This window comes from Hypomesus nipponensis, chromosome 17, assembly GCF_054491055.1.
Source record: "Hypomesus nipponensis isolate SF chromosome 17, ASM5449105v1, whole genome shotgun sequence".
NCBI lineage: Eukaryota > Metazoa > Chordata > Actinopteri > Osmeriformes > Osmeridae > Hypomesus > Hypomesus nipponensis.
This window is the reverse complement of record NC_140377.1, coordinates 23,764,191-23,778,490: the sequence shown is the minus strand read 5'-3', so window position 1 is coordinate 23,778,490 and position 14,300 is coordinate 23,764,191. Positions and strand designations below refer to the sequence as shown.

Genomic DNA, 14,300 nt, shown 5'->3' with positions numbered 1-14,300 from the left:
TGAAATTCGCTGCTAATGGAGTCTAGTTAAAACTGTATGCATTGAGTCCATTCAAGGCTAATCAGAGAAATGCAGGACTGTTGTGCAAATCAGCAATGCAACTTTAGCGTATTAAAGTAGCAATAAAAAAAAAATGTTCAATTAAGAACATGGTTGCAAATACATATGTACAGGGTTGTGTAGAGCACAAAACAAAACTGTCATCAATTTTTAATCAATTATTTAAGATGAAAATATTACTTTTATGGGACTCTGGATTATTTGTCCGCCATTGTTGCAAGTTGAGCAGTATTCACATACCCCTTGGTTTCAAGTAAGCTCACAAAAACACTTGGTTTTAAGGGGTGTATACCCCTTCGTCTTAGCCCTACCCCTCAATCAAAAAGAGTATTAGGACATTACTCACTCTCATGTGAATGCACAAAACTAAGGGCTAGAGGGTAGGGGTAAAACAGAGTATTGGGATTCAGCCTAAAGTCACACAGTAAGTGGAGACTGTCCTCTTCCTCTGGCAGATTATTGAGGCTAACCCTAGTACAGTGATCCGACACCTGTCCAGACCTGTCCAAATCCATCAGTCCAAACCTGGTCCCTCCCTACATGTCCTCACCGGTACACCTGTCCACACTTGTTCAATCCTCGACCTCCTGCTTGTGGCTCAGTTTCCAGGAGACCAGATGACCTGAGGGGACAACAGATCAATATTGCACTTTGGGACTGTGGGTTAGAACTGACTGTGCTAGTGGATAGAACCCTCAGAATCTGGTTCAAGGTTGAGTTTCATTCCCTTTTTAGGGAGTTTAAAAAGAGCACGATATATGAACAGATACCCTTGGGACAAATGATGCTAAATGGAGATCTGATAATTATCTGATAATCACCAGCCGAGAACACCATGTTTTTGGCAAATACAATGTCTCCATTTAGTCAACCTAAGGGTTGTCTATGGACCATGACAAATGGAGATGATATGATTTCTCTATCTCTTGACGGAACAGAATGGACCCAAACTCAGAAAGACTTCTCTTTCAGCAGTTCCATGAGGTCTGTTCCCAGGCTCGTGACCTAATTATGTAGTTACATTTACAGACTCAGTTCCTTCCAGATAAACATCTACATTCCATAGGATCATTGAATATCCTGCTGATTTACTATTGGTTCGAACAATACTGAAGACAAGGTTAAATGTTTTACTTTTGATCTAAAACATGAATACAATGAGTATCATGTTGCTGGTTAACCCTTGAATCGGTTACCTTTGTATGTGTTCGTGCAGTGTAGACAAGAAACAGGGTGTCAGGGAAGAACTGGAAGAGAGAGGGAGCGAGAGAGAGAATAAAAGGAAGGGAGAGGTAGAGGGAAAAAGAGGAAGAGAACCATATGGATAGAGGGAAAGGGAGTGAGCAGGAAAGAGTGATAGGATGAAAGGTAGCAAAAAAGAGAAGGAGCTGGAGAGAGAGGTAGAGAGGGAGGGACCTAGAGAGGGAGGGAGGGAACAAGAGTATAACAACAAAGAGTATAATTTGAAATATGTGGGAGGGAGGCTCCTCCTCATTCAGTGTTTTCCTGAGGTGTTCCCCCTTCCAGCACACACACACTCAGAGGAGCAGAGAGTCCAACACACACACCCCCTCTTTCAGAGGATTGAACTAGGGACTCTTTGAATTATTTTCTTCTGGTGGCCAGGATGAACAGAGAGCAGGCAGCTGTGGAGTTGCCAGACCAACTCTCAGAGACAGAGAGGGGGCTGGTCCAAAAGTCCTGGAGCAAAGTCTACCAGCACTGTGAGGACGCGGGGGCGGCCATACTAGTCAGGTATTGGTGCCCTGGGACTCCTTACTGGTCCTGATTCTTCCTGTCTCCTCCTTCTCTGTGTTTCACCATCCTTCCTATCTCACCATCCTCCCTGTCTCCTCCTTCTTTTCTGTTAACACTAATAAGTGACATTTTATGGCTCCTCTTCAAGCTTCTACTACTCCTGACCTAAGGGCACCGAAAGCAAAACTTAGACGTTTTGAGTTTGTCACATATATGCATGTTGTTTTTTGAGATCCTTTTGCACCACTCTGTGGCAAGAAACTACATCTACAAAAGTGCTATTTCACTTAAGTTGATGTTTCAGCACTGTCCAATTATTTGTAATTGAGATGTTACTGTTGTACTGTAGTTCCGATAGCATTTCTGTCTTTATTTCTGACAGAGATAATGTTTGGAGAAGACAGGAAATGTGGGGAAAGAGGGGGGATGGCCTGGGCCGGATTCGCGGACTATGTACTTCTGATCCTTGATGTTCTGCTTTACTATCTACGGTATATGCGCCATTTGTTTTACTTTGGCTGAAAGCTTCTGGAAAAAGAAAACAATCCATAGGGTGTGGTTTTCTGATTGTTCAAAGGTCAAAGTTGAAGGAAAAGCTAAAGGTAAATTCCAGAAACAAATATACCTGTAGCACAGCAGTTGATACAGAAATGTGTGCATGTGGACTGTGTGTGTTGGACTGTGTGTGTTGGACTGTGTGTGTTGGACTATGTGTGCAGACTCTTTCATAACCAAAATGTCTAATAATTAATACATTCATGATTCATGTTGTTTAAATTGTAACTTGCTTAACTACATGCTCTTATGGTTCTTCCCTTTGGCACTTATTTTTTGGTTGTTCACAATGTGTGCTTCTTGTTTTGGCTACCCGCAATGCTTTGGGGCTATCTTGTTGTTATTATTATCAGTGACCTATGCACTTTGTAAAGCTCTCTCTTGGAAGTCGCTTTGGATAAAAGCGTCTGCTAAATGAATAAATGTAAATGTAAATGTAAATACAGGTTTACAGTAATCATTACAGGGTTAGGGATAATCAATACAGGGCTAGGGAAATTAATACAGGGTTAGGGGTAATGAGTACAGGGCAAGCGTTCATCAATACAAGGTTGGGGTGATCAATGCATACATGTGGAGCCACCCAGTTCTGCTGTTCTCAGATAACCAGGGAGTTCTTAACCAGCCAGGAAGTTCTCAGGACCCAGAGAAGAGCCCTCCAGCATGTCTTAGAACATCTGAAGGGATAAAAAAATCTGGAGTTTATAAGCAAAATTGTTGCATACAATTGCCTTTCTGATGTTGGGATAGATTGGGAAGTGGGGCAGTACAATCATTCAAAAATTCAATACTTCATTTGTGGAATGTGCTCAATATTGCCAAGCATGATCAAAGCCACTTCTTATAAAGGAGGCGCTGCAGGGCTTTGGGCAATATGATAGAGAGCTATATGAGCAGGTGACTGCACCCAAACAGTGGGCTATATGAGCAGGTGACTGCACCCAAACAGTGGGTTATATGAGCATTTGACTGCACCCAAACAGTGGGAAAATAGCGACCATTTGGCCAAAATGTTTAACTTGGTAAGTGAATACGCATAAAAGTCCTTACCAGAAAAGCATATAGTCAAAATGTTGACATAACTTAACCAAACTAACACGAAAAGACAATCTTACAATGAATGTGTATCTGTCAGAAAAGATAGCAGCACCATGGGACAGAGTCAAGGTTTGACTAAACCAGATTATAAGGTAACCTTGTGTTGTCTGCAATTACAGAGATCTCAGCCTGTATGTGGTAAAATATGTCTTGCATAGTACTGCTTTCACGGAATCCTAACCCTTGGCTTTGGTCAACAGTCATCTGGGAGTTAGGTATGCATGTCTGTGGGGTCAGAAGTATAGCTCCTTCTTGTCTTCAGAGAACAACACAGAGAACATCTGTTAAACATTACAAGAGGGTAAAGGGTCAAATATTCAGCCGTGTCGCTAAATCGGCTCTTTCACATAATATTTACACATGATACATGCTGCTCTGTCCCAGAAACATACTTGGGTGTTGGTGAGTACTATTTGTATTTGTATGTGTGACGTAACCCTGCCCCTACTCTGCCCTCCTCCCTACTGCTCCCTCCAACACCCTCCTCTACCCTATCTCCCTCCAGACTCTTCAGGAACTACCCAGACTCCAAGCAGTACTTCCCCCAATTTCAGCACATGCAGGAGGCTGGTGAGCTGCAGACAAGCGCCCTGCTGAGGAGGCATGCTCGGAGGGTTATGAGTGCCATCAATACCCTGGTGGAGAACATCCATAATGGAGACAAGATGGCATCAGTGCTGCTGCTGGTGGGCAGGTCTCATGCACTCAAACACAAGGTGGAGCCTGTGTACTTCAAGGTGAAGAATCTGTACACACTCACAACACATCTCACACTCTTCTGACAGAATCTCAATGTTATAGATGCACATGATATCACCCACACAATATCCTCACCCCCATCCCACTCCGACTCTCCCAACTTTATCCCTCCACTCTCTCCCCCTTGCCTCCCCTCGCTCCTCTACCCCTTCCCCTCTCTTCCCTCCCTCTCCTCCCCAACCTCAGTATCTAAACAGTGTAATCTTGGAGGTTCTGGGGGAGGAGTATCCTGATTACATCACACCAGAGGTGGGTGGGGCCTGGACCAAGCTGCTGGCATCCATCTACTGGCATGTGACGTGTGTGTATGAAGAGCTGGCTGGAGGTGTGTGACGTGTGTGTATGAAGAGCTGGCTGGAGGTGTGTGACGTGTGTGTATGAAGAGCTGGCTGGAGGTGTGTGACATGCATGTGGGAGGAGCACATAAAGATACTAGGAACAAGACTGCTTCCCTAACCCCTAACACTGCCAAGCAGTCTGGCTGGAATAACTACCGTATGATACTCAATCCTGGTCTCTCTCTCTTTCCTGGCCATGACAACCCTGGCCTCTCTCCCTACTGGCCATGACAACCCTGGTCTCTCTACTGGCCACATAAAAACCCTGGTTTCTACTGGACACTACCCAGATGTTGATGGCCAACATTGGACATCCTGAAGAACATAGAGATGGTTAAACAGCTGTCAGAAATCTACATTCATCTAATCTTTCTTGCTGAGGTTTCCTACAGAGAATAGATGGGCCTGCATTTTTTAGGGATGTTTTGTAAATCATGAATAACTTTGTAGGTATTGGGATTATAGCAATGACATCTCATTTTTTGAATTGTAAATGTTTGGTAAAATGTTCATTATGTTTCATGTGTTTCTATATATAATGCTGTATCAAGCATATTAAACAAAACAAACAATCACTCAATCGTTGCTGCTTGATCTAATTTTACCCACCACCATCCTAAAAATACAATCCAGCATTAGTGCTGTGGCCTTCTGGTCATTAGTGCTGTGGCCTTCTGGTCATTAGTGCTGTGGCCTACTGGTCATTAGTGCTGTGGCCTACTGGTCATTAGTGCTGTGGCCTTCTGGTCATTAGTGCTGTGGCCTTCTGGTCATTAGTGCTGTGGCCTACTGGTCATTAGTGCTGTGGCCTTCTGGTCATTAGTGCTGTGGCCTACTGGTCATTAGTGCTGTGGCCTTCTGGTCATTAGTGCTGTGGCCTTCTGGTCATTAGTGCTGTGGCCTTCTGGCCATTAGTGCTGTGGCCTACTGGTCATTAGTGCTGTGGCCTTCTGGTCATTAGTGCTGTGGCCTTCTGGTCATTAGTGCTGTGGCCTTCTGGTCATTAGTGCTGTGGCCTTCTGGTCATTAGTGCTGTGGCCTTCTGGTCATTAGTGCTGTGGCCTTCTGGTCATTAGTGCTGTGGCCTTCTGGTCTAAGCATGGCACAGCAAGACTCAGCAGTCCCAGGGAAGCATGATTCTTCTTGTGTCTCCTGAGGAGTGTCTCTGTCAACTGGTCACGAGAGACACACATCCAAGAGCAGCCACACAGGGCTCCGTGTTGGACTGCATGGGCTTGTTGTGGGAAGGTTTTTGCAGCATAATGATCAAAGTGAGTTTAGTGTCCAAACCTCCCTTGCACTGGCTGATGAAGTGTGCTTGAATTAGCCTGCACACAGCCTCTGCTGCAGTCCCTCCTTCGCCTCATTCCCAATTCTAGATTGCATCATCGGCCCAAACCCAGAGACACAAAAGTGCTCAAGCATATGAACATGATACACGTCCCAATATAAACCCTTACCTCACACCTCCAGAAACAATAAACCTAATCACTGTATAACAAGTAATCCAATTTAAATAAGGGAGAACCCTAACTCTAGCCTTCACTCAACAAACCCTAACGCCAGCCTTTCCTAAAGATACCTTGGTTAGTTGGACTCCTCTCTTCAGGTATCTGGGCTGCAGTGCACTATTCAGAAAATGTATGGCTTGTGAGCAACAGCATGAAACTCAAACTTGTTATATAAATCACTGAGCCATATCTGTTGTTATATAAATCATCAAGCCATATCTCTATTCTCGCGCCCGGGCTGTGCGCATCGCGCCCGGGCTGTGCAACCACCCTGTGGGTGGAGTCAAACAGGGCCAGCAAGAGGGTCACAAGCACAAGTATCCCCGGCCAATCACATCATTATTGGTTGACCTGGGTGGGTCAGCTAGGAAGATTTCTATTTTTGTTTGAAAATGTTTATTTTGTTATTCAAACACATGAATGCGTATTTACCATCCTTTGTCTCCAGTCTCTTCAGTTGTATGTGTGTCAGCCTTATGTGACCCAGTGACTTGCCACAACACACACATTTACATTTAGTCATTTAGCAGACTAGTAGCAGGCTACTTACACTAAGTACAGGGACATTCCCCGAGTCAAGTAAGGTGAAGTGCCTTGCCCAAGGACACAACGTCATTGGCACACCGGAAATCGAACCGGAAACCGTCTGATTAACAGCCCAATTCCCTAACCGCTCAGCCATCTGACCCCCCTTACACACTCACACAAACACACGCATGCACACTGTGTGCTGTGTTTACCTCCTGGCCCTGCCAGTAAAGTCTGGTCCACCAATCCTCCTCCTGATCTCATCTAATCCTCACAGCTAAGCTCCTACAGAAGAGAGAGAGAGCAGGGCAGGAATAGTTCCATTCTGGCAACACACCTCTCCTTGACTGGAACCTGCTCAATGTGAGAGAAGGCTTTTACGTTCTTGCGTTCCAGGGGCAACAGGGAGGAGGACGGAGGACCATGTGTACCACAATGATGGTGCTCACCACAATTGCTCTGTTGCTGAGGAGGAGGTTCTCCAACAGGGTCAAACCGTGAGTGCACTCCCTCCCCTTTATCTTTCCCCTTTCCTCTGTCTCTCTTTCTGTCTCTTTCTCTCTCTGTCTCTCTCTTCAAAATAAAAAGTAATGATAAGAGGGTGGTTCTAAGATTGTGGAGGTCTAAGATGGTGGAAGTCTATAAGATGGTGAAAGTCTATAAGAAGGTGGAGGTCTATAAGATGGTGGAGGTCTAACTTCTCTCACCTTTTAGAGTTGGTGAATTAGTCATCTCTCAGTATCCCTGTAGTGAACCCAGACTGCTAATCCAAGGGAGTTACCATGGCAACAGCAGGTCAAAGTCAGCATGGCAACAGTAAATTAAGGTTAGCATGGCAATTGGATGAATGGATTAAGACTCCAATAGAAAATGTTCTTAACTTTTTGCAATACAGTTTGAGAACATTTCCAGTAAATCTTAAAATCAGACAGTACACATCAAGAACTGTGATGTTGTGGTGATTAGTCATAGGAGTGGTACAATATTTGTGTGTGTGTTCCAGGCACACAGGTAACGCCTGTGAGAAGGATGCGCCCTACATGAAGAGCAATGGAACAGAGGGCCTGAAAGGACCCACATGACAACAGACTCAAACATGCAAGGTAGGAGAACAGGAAGCCCCCGATGGGTAGAAATCACAACGTTTTATCCTCTGACTGGCTGTGGCTAGGGGGTGTCTTGCATTTGGCTGTAGTTAAGGTTAGACTGAAAAAACATGTTGTTCTCAACCAGCATATATTAGCTCTAATAGGACTATCATAAAACAGGAAGTTATAGTGTTTGGGGGGTGGGGGATGGAGGAGGGGAGTAGCAGATGGAAGACAGAAAGAGGGGTGAAATAAAAAAGTAAGTAAGTAAAGTTTATTTGTATAGCACCTCTTGCAGATAAAATCAAAGTGCGTCACAACAAAATGCAATACAATACAACAAATAAAGGTACAGAACATTTAACTTGAAATAGAAACATGACAGACAACCATAAAAACCCCTCAACTAACTAAAAGCCTGCTTGAATAGCAAAGTCTTGAGTTGCTTTTTTGAAGCTTCGACAGAAGTTGCACACCTTAGAAAGAGAGGCAAGGCATTCCACAACCTAGGGGCCACTGCTCGGAGTGATCGATCCCCTCTCATTTTAAGATGGGTACAGGGAACCACTAAAAGCTTCTGACCCAATGACCTCAAATTACGGGTGGGGGTATGAAGCTGTATTAAATCAGAAATGTAGTGAGGATCTTCTCCATTCAGGGCTCTAGGTGAGGACCAGGATTTTAAATTGAATTCTGTACTGGACTGGTAACCAGTGAAGTGATGCTAAAACAGGTGTAATGTGTGCTCTTTTGTTAATGTGCGTTAAAAGCCTTGCAGCAGAGTTCTGAATGGCCTGGAGAGGGTCAAGCTCCTTATTGTTCAAACAGGTAAAAAGACTATTACAATAATCTAAACGAGAAGAAATAAAAGCATGAATAATCATCTCCAGTTCACCCTTGGACACTACTTTTCTTAATTTGGAAATATTCCTCAGTTGGACCAGTTCTAAGTAATTGTTTAGAGTGATGCCCCAAGGACATAGCTTAACCAAACACTATACCTTAGCACCTGAGGCTCGGCTGGACAGATGAGCCTAAGTCACCAATATGCTGCTTTATCTGCGGGATTTTACATTCAGGGGCAATAATTAGAGTTTCTGTTTTATCTGAGTTTAAAAGCAAAAAAGTTGTCCCCCAACCACAGTTTGATACCAGTCAAGCAATTGATTAAAGATGACAGTTTATAGATATCAGTTTCCTTAAACAAGCAGTACAATTGAATATCATCCACATACAGATGGTAGGATATGTCGCCAAATTGACTAATAATCTGTCCTAGAAGAAATATATACAAAAGGAACTAGGTCCTAAAACAGAACCCTGAGGTACCCCACACGACAATTCTGCAGTTTTAGACATGATCTGATTCACATAGACACTGAAACTTCTACCAGAAAGGTAGAATGAAAACCATTTCAAAACTGACCCAGACATCCCTACCAGATCATGAAATCTATTGATCATAATGATCAATAGTGTCAAAAGCAGATGAGAGGTCCAATAGGACCAAAACGAAAAGAGGTGTAAGAAAGAGAGATGGAAGAGAGCAGGAAAAAGTAGAAGCGAGGCCAGATGGAAGACACACCCTAACCACAGCCAGATGCAAGATACACCCTAACCCTAACCCAAGACACACCCTAACCCTAACCCAAGACACACCCTAACCCTAACCACAGCCAGATGCAAGACACACCCTAACCCTAACCACAGCCAGATGCAAGACACACCCTAACCCTAACCCAAGCCTAGAAGTACTTCAGCTTTCTTTAAATGATTCAGAGGCCAAGAAGCCCTCTATCAGCTGGTGTCTCTCTCCCTCTCTCTTGTGCCCTCTCTCTCTTGTGCTCTCTCTCTATCAGCTGTGTAGGGGTGAGATAAGTACTGAGACAGCGTAACTCTCTCAGCTTGCGGTGGATTTGCTCACACATTCATTCTTAACTCATTCATTCAGAGTCTGGTTATCTCCACAAATGATTCTTGTACTGGGATCTTACATGTCAGCTTTATGAACTCTCTCCTTCATTTTCTCTCCTTTCATCCCTCTATTCCTCTCTCCCTCTCTCCATCCCTCTATCCCCCTCTCCCTCTTTCCATCCCCTCTCCCTCTCTCTATCTCTCTATTCCTCTCTGCATCCCTCTATCCCTCTCTCCATCCCCTCTCCCTCTCTCTATTCCTTTCTCCATCTCTCTATCCCTCTCTCCATCCCTCTCTCTATCCCTCTCTCCATCGTCTCTCCATCTCTCCATCCCCTCTCCCTCTCTCTATCCCTCTCTCCATCTCTCCATCCCCTCTCCCTCTATCCCTCTCTCCATTTCTCCATCCCCTCTCTCTATCACTCTCTCCATATCTCAATCCCTCTCCATCACCCTCTCCCTCTCTCTATCCCTCTCTCCATCCCTCTCTCCATCCCCTCTCCCTCTCTCTATCCCTCTTTCTATCCCTTTCTCCATCCCTCTCTCCATGCCTTAATCCCTGGAGGAGTACAATGATCCATTAATCATTCTGTTCTGGAAGGGGAGCATTCTGTTCCGGAGGGGGAGCATTCTGTTCCGGAAGGGGAGCATTCTGTTCCGGAAGGGGATCAAAGGAAGGACGCCCACCTGGCTGCAGCTGGATCTACAACATGTTGTTGGGGTTGGAGGCCTGTTTGTGTTGTGGTGTAGGAATGTGCCCTCTGACTTGATAAGGACCCAGTTAAAGTGGAATGTGTGTTCTGTGCCTCAGAACAGCAGCCTCTGTTCTGGTCTTTCAATTTGTTCCTGAACAAATACTGTGCAGAAATATTTATATAAAAATGCATTATTTAAAATGATGCATGATTTTGACAAGTATAAATATTATGTTGAATTTAGATAATGTGCACTTTACTGTAAGACTGTTGTTCTCTAATCTTTCACATTCCCACAGTGGCCTGAATCTTGTTGTAAACTTAAACAGCAATCAAAAGCAATGTACTTGAGTGTGTAGGGATGAGAAACCACTTGAGAAACAACAAACAGCGGTTCACACAGATGCTTTAAATGTGATGAACTGAAGATGTTGCCATATACACGGATTGTCTGTGAACACTCTGGGTCACATCTACGGCATAGATAACTCACATTTGGCATTAATAGGATTGATCCACTGGTGATGATACTATACTGTATAGGTGTTTGAAACTATTTGTAAATAGTAATTTGCACAGATTTGGTAGGAATGTGTAGAAATAAACAAGAATGCAGCAAATTAGAATTGTGATTTTGCAATATAAAGAAGGACATATGATATAATAAAATCATAATAATTTCAGTCTCTGTTGTTTATTTTATTTTAGCATTGGGATTAGTAATGTAGTTGTAAAAAAAGGTGGGTAAACTATGAATTTCTCCAGATAATTTTGATACGACAATCATTCATCAATATCGTCAAAAATGTATGACATAAAAACAGTATGAAGATTTTTTTAACAGTATGAATTAATTGCATTTGATGCAATTATACAAACAATGGAAGCATACACTGTAAAAAATAAATAAAAAACACTGCACTTTTTCTGTAAATTATATGTGTTTTTTTTCTGTATTTATGAAATACAGGAAATACAGATAGAAAGACAATGGCAAACTGTAAATGTATAATTTTACATAAGAATTACAGCCAAATGTTGTTACTTAAAAATACACTAAAATTGTTTTTCTACAAATTTTTACAACATTTTCCCGAAAATGTTCTGTTAAAACACATAACTTCACTTGATCAAAACTAGCTATTTTACCATTATTTTGCAGATATTTACTTTCATCCCACAGGCAAATAACTTATTCTAAAACTGGATGTTCCCATCCTTGATTGTGATTGGCTATATCGCGTTCCATGCCGTTGTAAAATCCAGCATAACCTCACAGGTTGTCCTCATAACATTCTTTAACATTCCATATTACTGCGCATCGAATATTTCAAATTGAAAAAGACAGCAAAGATGTCCATCTGGCTGTTGCGTGGCAACGATTTATGTAGGAACTATACTTTGTAGCAGCGGAAGAATTACGGTTTATTATTAAACTATTTTGTTTCTAATTGTTTTTATTGATGAAACCATATCAAATATTTGTAGTAACAGTTTTAGAAAAGCAATAAGCCCCGCGAGTCCGTGGTTAGGGTTACTCCGCTTCGCCTTGTGCCTAACAACTCCCCTTACCTGTTCTAAAATCAGCGTAAACCACGGCCTCTTGGGGCTAATTGCTTAAATAACATAATTTTGGGTTTGGACATAGGAACCTTTAATTGTGAACTGAGTTGGGTAGTTGACGTCATGCAATCCCAGCATGCACCAGTCAATATCAGAGACTACAAAAGCCTGTGTAACCCACCCAAAATCTGAGGGTTGTGTTTTAATTTAGAAGACATAAAGAGCTAAGGTTATGTGACTTTGCCTAATTGAGTTATTTTACTTTTGCAACAGTTTCAAACACTTTGCGGTAGTGACCAATAGGTGGCAGCTGCGCAAAGCAGGTGTTGTCTTTTTCTTCTTTTTTTCTGAACGTGCTGCAGAAGTATGGAGGACCAAACCTGCCATATTTAAAAATGAATGAATGAATAAATAAATGTCCACATCCATGCATTTAGAAATAAATAAATGAATACATGTACTAATTAATGCACAATTGTCAATCAATATTACCTTATAATTTACATGTATTTATTTGTGTATTCATTTATTTATTCATTTATTTATTCATTCATGTATTCATTCATTTATTAATTCATGTGTTCATTCATTTATTCATTCATTTATTCATTCATTTATTCATTCATTTATTCATTCATGTGTTCATTCATTTATTTATTCATTCATTCATTCCTGTATTTCTTCTTCTCAATATGTTAATGAGATGTGTCGGTATTTGACACACCATTGGCTAATCGTTTTCCACGCTTTGTATTCGATTATGTAGCCTTACATCCATCCTTGCTGTCATGGACAACATAGCCTACATGGACAGGCTGGCCGACCTTGTTGAAAATAAAGATTCAATTCACCATATATGATATTTGGATAAACAAACATGTTATAAAGATTTTACTATGTTAGTTGTGGGCTATCACTTAACACCCAACTTCACTACGCTGACCGGCCAACCATGTGTTTACCCCGATAAAAACGTAAACATTTTAAAATTAAAAATCCTGATTGTTGATTGTCAAACCAACATATTTGTCCTGTGTGTAAGAGCGAGATAGACAATCTGGCATATAGCCCCCAATCAAGCAGAAGAGAAATTTGTGAAAATTGACGACACAAAGTTAATCATGGAAGATGAAAAGTAGCTTAGTCCTAAATGGAGTTGTATGCCCCATAGCACATATTTTACAAAGACTACGGCAACAAAAGCCAAACGTTGCCACGTTATGTTGGGAATGGGATGCCGTTGCGACGGTTATTGTTGGAGCAACAAGTTGCCTAAATAGCCTGTAGCCTATGCCATGTTTATGTACATGTCAGCTTTACATGTAGAAAAGAAAATCTCAGAAAAGGTGAAAGGCTTGGTGACCGGCGTGGAGAAATGCGCGTCTAGTGTGAACAGCATCGCGCCATTCGTAGTATATTGTGGCGCTCCAGGGCGCTTCGCAGCAAGTGTGTCCCAGGCGTTAGCTAGATTGAATCTATGGCTCTGGATTGATTGCAATGTCTGAACATCAGTTTCCACGCCTACTGGCCTCCTCTCATTATCATATTGGGAACAATGAATGAATGAATGAATGAATAAATAAATGAATAAATAAATGAATATATAAATGAATGAATGAATAAATCAATCAATAAATCAATAAATCAATACATAAATCAATACATAAATCAATACAAAATAAATAAATACATAAATGTAAAATATATGTAACTATTGATTGACAATTGTGCATTAATTAATATATATATTCGTTTATTTCTGTCTAAATGCATGGATGTGGACATTTATTTATTCAGTCATTCATTTGTAAATATGGCAGGTTTGGTCCTCCATACAGAAGGAGAAGCGGTGAGCATTTAGCTCTCAGAGAAAAGAAAACTAAAGATTGAAATATCCTGAAGTGTTCGATTTTTATTTTTATTTTGTGGTGTCACAAAACCATCTGTAGTTATAGAGTTCTAACTGTTATTTTGTACAAATCTGAAACCACTATGTTAGCGTAGGCTACAGTTCAAATGAGGGAGACATGCTAGCTAACGTTAGTTCTGGAGGAAACGTGGTCTTGTTTTCAATGGCAATGTCATTGCTAAATTGTTATCAATGTTATGCATATTACTCGTTAGATTTGTGGTCATTTATACATTTCATCTGTGCTGCTGGGTTTTGTTTTTTTTTGCTAATGTGCCTGTGTCTGTTGCCGTAGGTTTGATCTGAACACCTGCGCTGCGCCATCTTAATTACGTTATCTGTTTTTCTTCTTTTTTTTCTGAACGTGCTGCAGAAGGAGAAGCGGTGAGCATTTAGCTCTCAGAGAAAAGACAACTAAAGATTGAAATATCTTGAAGTGTTTGATTTTTATTTTGTGGTGTCACAAAACCATCTGTTGTTATAGAAGGAGAAGCGTGTGCATGTGTGGTGGACTGTAAGGGAGA

General features: G+C 41.8%; 1 protein-coding gene across 4 annotated transcripts; it reads left to right on the top strand.

The window, feature by feature from the left end:
- The first annotated feature begins 1,609 nt into the window (after positions 1–1,609).
- On the top strand, positions 1,610–5,143 carry LOC146254205 (cytoglobin-1-like). 4 transcript variants are annotated; one of them, XM_084677969.1, is made up of 5 exons: positions 1,729–1,815; positions 2,201–2,309; positions 3,977–4,208; positions 4,417–4,555; positions 4,859–5,143. In XM_084677969.1, the coding sequence occupies exons 2-5, from the start codon at positions 2,206–2,208 to the stop codon at positions 4,885–4,887; spliced, it is 504 nt and encodes a 167-aa protein (XP_084534095.1). In that variant the 5' UTR covers positions 1,729–1,815; positions 2,201–2,205; the 3' UTR covers positions 4,888–5,143. The 4 variants fall into 4 exon arrangements, with proteins under 4 accessions (XP_084534096.1, XP_084534093.1, XP_084534094.1 ...); XM_084677970.1 differs by lacking the exon at positions 2,201–2,309 and having other exon boundaries at positions 1,610–1,815; positions 4,417–4,479; XM_084677967.1 differs by lacking the exon at positions 2,201–2,309 and having other exon boundaries at positions 1,610–1,815.
- The last annotated feature ends 9,157 nt before the right edge of the window (positions 5,144–14,300 follow it).